Raw genomic sequence first — 11,100 nt, 5'->3', positions numbered from 1 at the left:
CTGACGGAGCCCCGGGAGCCCTCCCGGCCCCGCGTCCTCCATTTCCTGCGCTGCGGCGGCGCCCGCGCCCTGCCAAGATGGCGGCGGCGCCTGAGGGCCGGCTGAGGGCGGGATGCGGCCCCATCCCGACCCGCACCGCGGAGCGCAGCACCGGCGCCGTGCGGACAGGGCGGCGCGTGGAGCGGGACGGAGGCTGAGGGAGTCCCGGCTGGCAGAGGCTGCTGGGGCAAGGGGCGGCGGCGAATCCCGAGCAAGTCTCGCTTGGGGATGCGGGGTTTTCTCCCGGAGGCTTTGGGCTGCCCGGCTCGGCGCGGGAATCTGGGCAGGACAGAGGAGCGGGGCCGAGCACGGTTCCCCGCTACAACACGGAGTCACGGCGCGCAGCGGACTGGGCCGGGCAGCGACAGGCGGGGAGTGAGGCGGGCAAGGGCTCCAATGCTCCCGCCGGCCGCTCGGGTGCGGGCGGGGCCTCGCCGCCACTTCCGAGGCTCCCCCGTGCCCGGGCTCCGCTGAGCGCAGCGCGGGTAGAAGCGGGCGGTGAGTCACGGGGAAGCAGCGCGCACCCAGCGCCGCCATGGCCGCCCCGCCCGCCCCCGGCCTGCGCGCGGGAGGCGCGCCCCGCCCACCGTCCGGCCGCCGCCGTTGGGTGTCCCCGTCCGCCGCTCCCATTGGCCGCCCGCAGCGCCGCTCTGCGCCCATTGGCCGAGGCTGCTCCGGCGAGCCGTGCGCACAGCGGCGGGGCGGGGTGAGCCGTCGGGCCGTGTGCACACCGCGTGTGGCGCAGGCAGCGGGACCGGCGGGGCCGAGCGGGCGAGCGGAGCTGAGTCGTGCGGGGGCCGCGGCCGCGGGGAACCGGACCGCAGGTACGGCCGGGAGGCCGCGAGGGAGCCTCAGGGGAGCGGCCGGGGGTTCTGCGGGGCCCCGGGGCGGCAGTGAGGGCACCGTACAGGACGGTGATGGCGCTGGCGCACTCCGGCCTAGCGCGCGGGAAAGTACGGCCGGGCGGGCGCGGGCGCCATTCCCGGCACTGTGGTGCGCCGGGGGGGGGCGTGAAGGCCGCTAAATCCGAGAGGGCCACGGGCCTGGAGAGGGCGGCGGGCGGCGGCGGGTGAGTCAGGTCTGGGTTCCGGGAGAGCCCAGGGAGCCTGCGCCGCTCGGCGGAGGGAGGCCGGGGCGCTGGGCGAGGGGGGGCCCGCTTCGCTCCGCCCGGGCGCGGCCCGGGGAGGTCTCACACTTGGTCTCTTGACCGGGGGTGGGGGGCGGCGGGGCTGGGGCAGCACTGCACGTGGCCGCCTGGGCGTGGGGAGGGGAAGCCCGGCCCGCCCGCCCGTGAGCCAGCGAGTTCGGGGAAGAGAACGTTCTGTGAGTCTGGGGACTGCGGAGAAGGGACTGGAATTAAAATTTTTATTCATTAAATTGTTTTGTTTCTTTTTTGCATTTTATTTTGAGTCTCCGCTAAACTCCGTCGGCGGGGCCGAGCGGGGCCGCGGCCCGCGCACCACGTGGTTCCCCACGTGTGAGGCTCTGCCGGAGACGAGAGGGTCGAGGTGTCGCAACTGTTTGCTCCGACCACAGGCACGGACGGTGGCCTGCTCTAAATCCAAATGTGACCTATAAATGGATAGGAAAAACAGCCTGTGCCATCTGCAGATCGCGGGCTGTGAGGCGGCCTTTTATTTGAGTTCCTGTCGGGCGTAGTTCTCAAGTAACCGCTGTTAGTCATTTAGGAGCCAGCGTTGTCACAACGGTTTATTAAACCTAATAGTGAGTTCTGCTTTCCTTTGTACACTCAGTGGGATCCCATTGCTACGCAGCACTGGGGTTGCCTAGTCCGTGTTTCCTTCTTCAGTGCAGACTTGCCTAGAGAAGCAATCCTACATCTGTCCTCAAAGTGAAGAGGTTAAATAAGTTCACCCGGGCTGTGTAACAATTCTGTTAGTTACAGGTTTAACCTGCCGCTTAATCTGACTTTGTTAATGTCTGGGCTGATTTTTATGTTTAAAGCCTCACATGTTGCTCATGGTGTTTACTTTAAGTTTGAAATTTCATACAGATAGAAAAAATTAAAGGGGATGGTGGTAAAATGTGCATATTTGGTAAATAAGGTTTATCCCTTTCCATATTAACGAGTATGGATAGGCAGAAAGTGCTTCTGAGTCACTTCTTGATGAACTTTTGTTCTCTTTCTTGTTTGTGTCAACACAGCCAAGAATTACTTGTCTAATTGGAGTCATGGTGTCCTTTTGTCCTGGTTTCTGGTTCCTCTTGAGTCTTAGTTAATGTTCAGCAGTCCTGGGTCAGCTTAGCTGTGAAATGTATTGAGGGGTCCCAAAAGGAATGTAGGGGTTGGCTTTTCACTTCTTTAGGTTTCCTTGAATTTTTAAACTAGTTTCTTTCAGAATTGGAGTATTGTTATCTGCTGCTCAGAATACTTAATTTTGTATCTTGTTTTAGTAAGAACAGAAGAGGGAGACAGGAGCATCACTAACTCTGTGGTAGCAGGTTTTCAGGTTACAGCGTGGAAATTAACTGCTAAATATTGAGTGGCTTTGGTGACAGTCATGTGTCCTGTGTTCAAGAATTCTTACACGTTGCTTGGGAAACAAAAACTCCTCATATATGGTACTTCCTGTAAAATGAGTAATGCTTTTTGACTTCTCTTTTGAAACTAAATGCTAGACTTAGGGTTAGCAGGCCTTTCTGCCCTTTCAGTGCTCTAGAGGACAGCAGAGCTGTCCTTCCTGTCACGTTGGGGTTTCAGCATGCTCAGCTCTGGGCTGGCTTGTCCAGTTCAGGTGTGGTGGCGTGGGTTGGTCACAACAGCCTGGGAAACATCCTGCTGATTTCCCAACGCGTGCCTCTGATAGAGCTGCCTTGCTGAAGGGCTTTACGTGTGCTGGCTCGAGCAGTGGCTTTTATCTGCTCTGTCCTTTGATTGAAGGAGTGAAGTCCTGCTGATACCAACTGCGAGTGCTCTGCTTGTAGGTGAAAAGAAGCACTGGTAAGTAGAGTGAAGAGAGTTGCCCTGTTCTGTTGTGCTTTTGAATCCTAAGGAGCTGGTGGTATCCAGAAGAATCCTGCATAATCTCAGAGGTGAAGTTCGGCTTCTTTTTTACTATGAGGAGCCTGAGTTGTATTTCAGTTTGCTAAATTAACTTCTTCCTTGGAGGGCATCTAGGCTAAAAGCCATAAAATAAGGAGTATTACAGTGGAGTTTTCTGGCAGTTTTTTACATCATTGGGTCTAGAAGGGCTACTAAAACAGATTTGAATATTGCTGAATCTTGTGCATGAAGACTGGAGATTAATAGCACTTCTCCTGTTCTAAGAGTCTTGAAGATGTATTAACTGTAAAGCTGCAGAAAGACACAGTCTTCCCCTTCAGAGCATGAGACAAGAAACTTCTTGTGTCAGAGGTGTCTCCTACAACCAGGAGAATCACAAAGAAATTCACTTTGAAGTTTGGTGCTCAAATTGCACTCAAAAGCTTCAGTTGTGACCTAGGATCTTTGTCACAGGGATCTTTGTCATCAGTCCCTGCTGTTTAGCAGTAGGGCCATCACGGAACAAGGTCTAAAATTCAATCTTAATAATGTTTCAGCTTCCAACTGCAGTTACAGAGCTCTGTAGGATAAGTTTAGGTTAAATGACTGCCTTCTCCCCTTTCTAGAAAGGTAAGGTTTGAGATGAGAAAGCATAACTAGACTCGAGTTTCTGGACAAGTTCTGGGAGCTAATCCTGGACGCAGTGCCTTCCTATATCTTGCAAAATTTGACTTGTCTCAGAAATGCTAGATGAGGCCGTAGTTGTGATTTGTTTTCCATTACTACTTTTCCTGCCCTGGTGAGGTAAAAATCTGGTTCTGGTATGTAAGGAGGGAGGGAACGATGACACACGGACAGACAGGACAGGCCGCTTTGTGTAACACATCTGAGCTGCGGAAAACAGTGATAGCTGTGACTGAAAACTTTCCAAGAAGACTTAGGTAGCCTTCTTGCAGAAGGCTTACTTAAGGTGGCCTTGATAGATAAAAGGAACTGCTGGAAACTTGCCTGTGATGACAAAATGGAGGAGTATTGACTAATAGAGAAGTGTTTGAACTTGGGTGGTTTTTACTGTACTCATTTTTTTCTCTTGGAAGTAACTGAAAACTGTAGTGGTGTCCAAAGTGCTTGGAGGCTCTCCATTTAAGGACTTGTCTTCTGAACCAGCCTTTTCTGGATGTTGCTCCTTGAAGGTGGCTGTTGGCTTTCTCTGAAAACTGAATCCTAACAGTTCACGCTGCTGGGGAATTTTGTCCTGTGTTAGGCTTGTTAGAGTGCAGGCAAGTAAAACCAGTGTCAGCTGCAGCTGCCTCTCACTGGTGAAACCATATGCATTTCCAGATCCTTTACAGGAAGGATGCAGAAGTGCAAGATGGAAATACTGGTGAAGAGAAACTTCAGGCAAACTGTTTGGATAGTCTTTAAGGTGTCTGAGGATGGAGCAGCATGCTTTGTAATCACACTTGTATGACAGCTGTAACCTTCCACTGCTCTTGAGCTCAGGGGGAAAAGGGGCCTCTGAAGATAGAGGGTTTTAAATAAATCTCAGTCTTGAACAATCCTTACACAGAGACTGGTGTTTAACTTTAGATTTCTAGTTCAGTTTGTGTAATCTTTACCAATTTGCTGTATAGCAGAGAAAGAGACACTTGAGGTTTTCCTTTTGAAGGGGCAGTTAAAAAGAAAAAAACTCTTAAATCAGATTTAAAATTTCTCTTTGACATTCCTTTGGGGTAGTGAGAAGTAAGCTTTTGTCCATCGTGCAGCTCCTGACCCGGACTGGCAGAAGGACAGACTAGCTGTAGGCTGCCATTAATCTTGGTATAAAAACTCCCCCACTGTGTATCTGAAGCAGGTCTGGCTCACCTGTCAGATACTTGTCTTTTACCATGTGTTAACCTGACTGGTTCTCTCGTGCTTCATGTGGGGTGCTGCCAGCAGGACTCAGTCCTGTCACGTCGTGCTGGAGTCTCAGGTTCATGGTTGGGAGTGAAGTCTGTTCTGATGTGCTGCAGTTCTGTTACAGCTGGTGCCTACTATTTTGCTCTTTTTAATAGATCTTATGTTGCCATTTGATAAGGTTTTAATGTGAGGACTGTTTAAAAGAGTTGCAATGAACTCTTTATCTGCATATAATAAATATATATATTATATATATATATATATATATATAAAATTTAGAGACCCCCATCTTGGCCCTCTTGCAAACTAAAAGCAGCAGCATCCACTGTGGTGCCTGAGCCCAGCTCCTGCAGTTGGCTTTGCTTGTGTTTTTCCTGTTCTGCAGTGTCAACACAGTTGCTATGAAAACAGGGATAAACAATGGCACAGTGAGTGCCAGCTGCTGCCAGCAGAGCAGGCAGTGCTCAGCCCTGGGTGTCCTCAGAAGACGCTTGGAAATCTTGAACACTGAGATGAAGCAGAGAAGACTGAGTTTGTAATGTGTGAAATCAAGTGAAACTCTTTAAGTGCTCCAGCAACCAGTTGCTTTAACTTTGTTTAGATGCATTTAAGATCTTCTTGCAGCCTTTCACTCCAGAACTTCATTTTGAGGGCAAAAACCATCATCTGGTCCAGCTGGAAGTTAGACGTGGGATTACAGAGATAACATGCTAAAGTATGTATCTCTTGTATTTTAAATTCTCAGCCATCTGCTGTGGTTGGAATAATCACTTCTCTGCAGAAGTCCCATCAGAGAGAGGAACTGCTTGGAGAGGCGAGTGGATAAAAAGCCACAGTAAATTTTTGAAACATTGGGGTACTTTGGAAATAGCTAAGTAACAATTCAAGTTTAGATACACACTCTGTATTTAAGAGCTAAATGTCAGGATGCTAATTCTGGTTCCTTCTGGAGCTCATGTGGTGTTCTACTGCTCCTGTAGTGGCTTTCTTCAAGACTCAACTTCTTGATGTTCTGTAATCTGGGATGGCCAAGGGTCTGGGAGGAGGGGAAACATTCTGTAATGTGAATAAACTGCAGGGTTACAGGGGGATTTCCTTGAAGGGGGATCAGGTAAACTGCCAGGCATGCCAGATAATGATTCTGCTTCTGTTGGGTAAAGAATAATGAATTGGGAGAGAGCATGTGAGGTATTTAAACTTCAGGAGACTTCATCAAAACAAAGCTTGATAAGTGTATTTTTAGAACAGTGTACTTTAAACTTCTCTTCAAGCACACTTTTAAAAAGACTTCAATTTAAATGTGTAACTTCCTTGTTCTTTTCTGTCTGGCTCTGGAAGTGTTGTGTGAGTGTCCTGCAGCTCAGGGGAGGTGTGGCAGTGTGAGCACAGTGTTGAACCTGTCCCATCCTCAGTGGGCTCTGCAGGCTGGCTTTGCTCATGCAGTGCTGACCTCCATTCCCAATATGGGCAAAGCAGGGATTGTGGTGTCAGACAGACCTGCCTGTCTGATGCTTCCAGAGCATTCTAGGGATGTTTTCCCAGTTAGCCTTCTACATAGTTGGCAAGTGTCTGCTGTCTTAACACCTTAAAACATTTTCTTTCATGTATACCTGGAGTGGAATATGCATCCTGAGCTGTAGGTTAATGACAAGCTGTAATTTTGCTTTTCAGTGTTTACCTGCTGTTAAGGTCATAAAAGACCTAAAATCTTCAAATATTAAGCTAAGGGCTTTTGAATGCTTTTTGGATTAATACTGCCTATTCTTACACTTAGCTTCCAGAGTGAAGCCTGGTTAGTCAGTAGAGGTAGTAGCTGCCAGGGAGATGCTTCAAGAGAAAATGTAACAACTACCAGGAGTAAGTAACTTGTAGAAATTGAGTAACTGGCTTTTGAGTTTAGCTCTCAGCCATAAGGAAGAAGGTGCTTTACTGAAAGGGATGATGACATTAAGGCTGGTACTACAGTAGTTTGGGGAATTTCCTTCTCTTTTTCCCTTTCCCTGAATGTTTTGCAAGTTTTTGACCCAGAGGTTGGCTACAAAATAATTGAAAGAAAAGTTACATAGCACACTGTCTGTTCAAAGCTGTCTTGCTCCAAGCAAAGTGGAGGCAAACTTTTATCCTCAGCAGTGGTTTCAATGGTCATGGTACTATACAATAAAGCATTGACTTAGCTGGAAGTCCTGTATGGTTTGCATTGCCTTTGCTGGGAGGCTGGGAAACCTCTAAATCTCTCATTTTAATGTAGCCTTTGGCTGGGGGCAGAGAAGGTGCTCAGAAATGTCTTTCTTGCTCAGACAGGTGATCTGCAGCCATGAGCAGCAACGAGTGCTTCAAGTGTGGCCGTACTGGCCACTGGGCCCGGGAGTGCCCCACTGGGATGGGCCGTGGCCGTGGGATGAGGAGCCGTGGCAGAGGTGAGTGCTGGCTGTGCTTTTCTGTTTGTTTGGACAGTGATCTCCAGCTGGCTGCTGTGTGTAGTGTGTAAAACTGGCTCTGGCAGACCCGAGTGAAGAAGTTGGGACTCAAATTGGTAATAAGAACCAGTGAAATTTACCTCGACCTAAGAGTTTGGCCAGGGGCTCTGAGAATGAAGCTAACTTGTCAATTCAGTTTGTGATTAATTCTTAAAAGTATTCTGAACTTAATACTTATGCCTTTTTTTTTATTTTACCTATTTCAAGCAGGCTTCCAGTTCATGTCTTCGTCTCTGCCGGATATCTGTTACCGCTGTGGTGAGTCTGGCCATCTTGCCAAGGACTGTGATCTTCAGGAGGATGGTAAGTATCACTAAATATTCCATCTCTTCTGTGCCACAGGCAGAGCTCTGCGGCTGAAGAGAAGGGTGGGTACAGGGATTCCCTGGGAACAGGTTGTGCATGTGCCCTGTTCACAGCATGCTGCCCCTTGCACTACCAAGGTTTTATAGTCTTGTTTGGTATGTTTTTCTTATTGTGGAAGCCTGCTATAACTGCGGTAGAGGTGGCCACATTGCAAAGGACTGCAAGGAGCCCAAGAGGGAGAGGGAGCAGTGCTGCTACAACTGTGGCAAGCCCGGCCACCTGGCCCGCGACTGCGACCACGCAGACGAGCAGAAGTGCTATTCTTGTGGAGAGTTCGGGCACATTCAAAAAGACTGCACCAAAGTGAAATGCTATAGGTAAGGACTGGCAGGAGGCAGCTGCGAGATGCGCCTCAGGTGCTAGATGCATTCTGTGTCTGGTTTTGGGTAGGAAATACAGCTCACACTGTGACTAGGTACCAGTTTCTTTGAACAGTTACCCACTGTTGTTCAAAACTGAGGCTTAAACATGTATTGGCAAGGTGGAGTACAGATTCCATGATGCATCTCTAGATGGCCACCCAATGCAGGTTCAGTCAATTGAGCTGTACAGGAGAAAGGGCTGTGTCCTTTTGCAGAAGGTAGCAGGAGGTACTTGGCTATGGCACAGAGTTGGGTACCCTGTGTGTTCTGCCAGAGCTAACAAACTCCAGCTGTACAGCCCAGCTGACTGGCACAGCCAGCCCTGGCAGGAGCGCACTTAAGATGCCTTGGTAATGGGCACAGTGAATAGAAGTGGGTGTTACACTGGTTTGAAATGCCATCTTCAGAGTGTTGTCTGGTTTTTGAATGCAGGCATATACCAGAAACAGCACGTTCCTGAGAGCAGTATTCTTCACCCCCACCAACATTCCCTTCTGTGGAGGAAGGAGAGAGAACATGGTGTATTTGAGTTAAAACTAATTATTCTCAAAACAAGGCTAAACTGTAGGCATAAGCATTGGGAACAGGCAAAACCCAGTACACAGTTGGGGAAAAAAACCTGCAGACACACAAAGCTGATGATGTACAGTGATTTTGGCATATTCAGTGATTAATGTGAGTTGATTATTTGGGAGCAGTTCATGGCTCTGCTGAAGACAAACTTGCCTCATGTTAGAGAATTCTGGAACACAGACACAGAAGCCTTGAATGCAGAACTAGTGCTGCATGAAATTGAAGTAGACAGTGTTCTAACAGTAGGATTGCTCCTCTGAGTGTTGTGGCTGTTGTGACACACGCTTTGCTTTTGCAGGTGTGGTGAAACTGGCCATGTAGCCATCAACTGCAGCAAGACCAGCGAAGTCAACTGCTACCGCTGCGGCGAGTCAGGGCACCTTGCACGGGAATGCACAATTGAAGCTACAGCCTAATTATTTTCCTTTGTCGCCCCTCCTTTTTCTGATTGATGGTTGTATTATTTTTCTCTGAATCCTCTTCACTGGCCAAAGGTTGGCAGATAGAGGCTACTCCCAGGCCAGTGAGCTTTACTTGCTGTGTAAAAGGAGGAAAGGGGTGGAAAAATCAACTTTCTGCATTTAACTACAAAAATGTTTATGTTTAGTTTGGTAGAGGTGTTATGTATAATGCTTTGTTAAAGAACCCCCTTTCCGTGCCACTGGTGAATAGGGATTGATGAGTGGGAAGAGTTGAGTCAGACCAGCAAAAACCCTCTCTGGGTTACAGGGAAGTGATCCTATGCAGGAGGAAAGAAATTCTGGAAGTGTCTAAACTTCCTCATAACTTTTATTTTACTACAATGGCCTTGGATTGTCTGACCTCAGTAGCTGTTAACACCAAGTGATATCTGCATCAGGCCCTACCTAGAGCATATAGCTGAGTGGGAGTAAACAAACAAGATGCACATGCCTGTTAATGGCCATGAGAGAGAGAGAGAGAAATCCGAAATAAATCTAAAAGTAACAGTAATTCAGTCAGTGAACGTTAATGTTGGAGATACAGAACGTAATGGGAAGCTTTTGAATAAATATCTCAAAGTCAATCTGAAACCCAGACATCAGTGCTCATAGCATATACAATTTGGAGCTATTCAGGAGTTGCAAATAAATGCATTTTCACAGAAATCAAGATGTTATTTTTGTATACTATATCACTTAGACAACTGAGTTTCATTTGCTTGTAATCGGTTTTTAAAGTAAGATGGTAAGAGCAATTGAAGTCCTAGAACATAGAAAATGTAATTTTAAACTATCAATAAAGCTGGAGGAGGAAGGGGAGTTTGGCTAAAGTTCCTTTTGTTCATTTTTGGTTTTCCTGTACACAGTGCAAAATAACATATTAAAAGGGGTATGTGGAGGTTCAGCTTGGCCTTTTCTTTTGTGCTGTCTCATATGAAGGTCCTGTCTGCAGATGTTCATGGCAGTGGGTAGTGGGGTCTGGATGGGGGGCTGAGTACATCTGTGCTGGTGCAGTTCAAGCATTTTGTGGAAAAACCATTACAGGTTTTTACTCAAGGTGCAGGGAGTTCCAAAGTGAGTACTGAGTCCTGTCCAGCAGTTCTTGAGCCTTCACAGTGGCACTGAGAACTTCGAGCATCTGCAGTGGCCGTGTCCATGGTTGTGCTGTGTTGGTTCACTGGGGGTCAGGGAACACTGGCAAGTTACACAGCTGAAAAAGGAGCTGATGAACCGTGGATCTGCACATCCACTCACTCAGTGAAGAGAGAGTTGGCGTGCAGGAGCTCTTGGCTGACCAGCGCTTCACCGTAAGGCAGGACTGGAGAAGGGGTGTCCTAACATCTGCTGGGAAGATTGGGCTTTGCCTGGAGCCAGAGAGAGACTGCTCATCGGGAATTGGGTGACCGGACAAGGGGGAAAGGGTACAAACTGAAAGAGGGGAAATATAGATTAAGTAATACAAGGAGCTTCTTTGTAAGGGTGGGGAGGCCTTGGCACGGGGAGCCCAGAGAAGCTGTGGCTGCCCCTGGGTCCCTGGAACTGTCCAAGGCCAGGCTGGACGGGACTGGGAGCAGCCTGGGGTAGCGGCAGGTGTCCGTGCCGTGGCAGAGGTGGCACTGCAGGGTCCGTAAGGTCCCCTCGCACCCAGCACCTTCCACGGTCCCCTCAGCGCCCTCGCGGCGCTTCCCGGCAGCGCGCACGCGCGGCGCGGGGTCACGCGCTGACTTCTGCGCGTGCGCTGCGAGCGGGGCGCGCAGGCGTCCTGGGGAGAGGGGCCGGGTTCAGTTCCGGGGCTCGGAGCCGCTGCGTGCGCGGAGCGTTCGGCGGGACTGAGGGGCTGCGGGGCACGGCGGGACCATGGTGAGTGCAGGGCTGAGGGGCTGCGGGGCACGGCGGGACCATGGTGAGTGCGGGGC

At 49.5% G+C, this 11,100-nt stretch overlaps 2 protein-coding genes across 8 annotated transcripts in view; both read left to right on the top strand.

Annotated features, from left to right (window-relative positions):
• Nucleotides 1-747: 747 nt before the first annotated feature.
• LOC121663907 (CCHC-type zinc finger nucleic acid binding protein) lies at nucleotides 748-10,088 on the top strand. Of its 5 annotated transcripts, none has more exons than XM_042026696.1 (5): nucleotides 748-863; nucleotides 7,243-7,362; nucleotides 7,633-7,725; nucleotides 7,907-8,105; nucleotides 9,022-10,088. In XM_042026696.1, exons 2-5 carry the CDS (start codon nucleotides 7,260-7,262, stop codon nucleotides 9,137-9,139), a joined length of 513 nt encoding a protein of 170 aa, XP_041882630.1. In that variant the 5' UTR covers nucleotides 748-863; nucleotides 7,243-7,259; the 3' UTR covers nucleotides 9,140-10,088. The 5 variants fall into 5 exon arrangements, with proteins under 5 accessions (XP_041882630.1, XP_041882626.1, XP_041882629.1 ...); XM_042026692.1 differs by having other exon boundaries at nucleotides 7,630-7,725; nucleotides 7,904-8,105; XM_042026695.1 differs by having other exon boundaries at nucleotides 750-863; nucleotides 7,904-8,105.
• An 863-nt stretch (nucleotides 10,089-10,951) lies between these two features.
• The window catches only part of ISY1 (ISY1 splicing factor homolog), an 8,385-nt gene continuing 8,236 nt past the window's right edge, over nucleotides 10,952-11,100 (top strand). Inside the window, exon 1 of one of the 3 annotated variants that reach the window (XM_042026688.1) lies at nucleotides 10,952-11,044. In XM_042026688.1, the coding sequence (XP_041882622.1) occupies nucleotides 11,042-11,044 (3 nt within the window). In that variant the 5' untranslated portion in view covers nucleotides 10,952-11,041. The other 2 variants (XM_042026689.1, XM_042026690.1) reach the window with 2 other exon arrangements.

The sequence above is a fragment of the Corvus kubaryi genome, unplaced genomic scaffold (genome assembly GCF_017639235.1).
Source record: "Corvus kubaryi isolate FWS band 111438036 unplaced genomic scaffold, C.kubaryi_AGA036_p1.0 37285, whole genome shotgun sequence".
Lineage (NCBI taxonomy): Eukaryota > Metazoa > Chordata > Aves > Passeriformes > Corvidae > Corvus > Corvus kubaryi.
This window is presented reverse-complemented; position numbering and strand designations above follow the sequence as displayed.

Coding starts and splice junctions, on each gene's coding strand:
- LOC121663907 (XM_042026692.1), top strand. CDS start 7,260: ATGAGCAGCAACGAGTGCTTCAAGTGTGGCCGTACTGGCCACTGGGCC. Junction 7,363..7,629: donor GATGAGGAGCCGTGGCAGAG/GTGAGTGCTGGC, acceptor ACCTATTTCAAG/CAGGCTTCCAGTTCATGTCT. Junction 7,726..7,903: donor CTGTGATCTTCAGGAGGATG/GTAAGTATCACT, acceptor TTCTTATTGTGG/AAGCCTGCTATAACTGCGGT.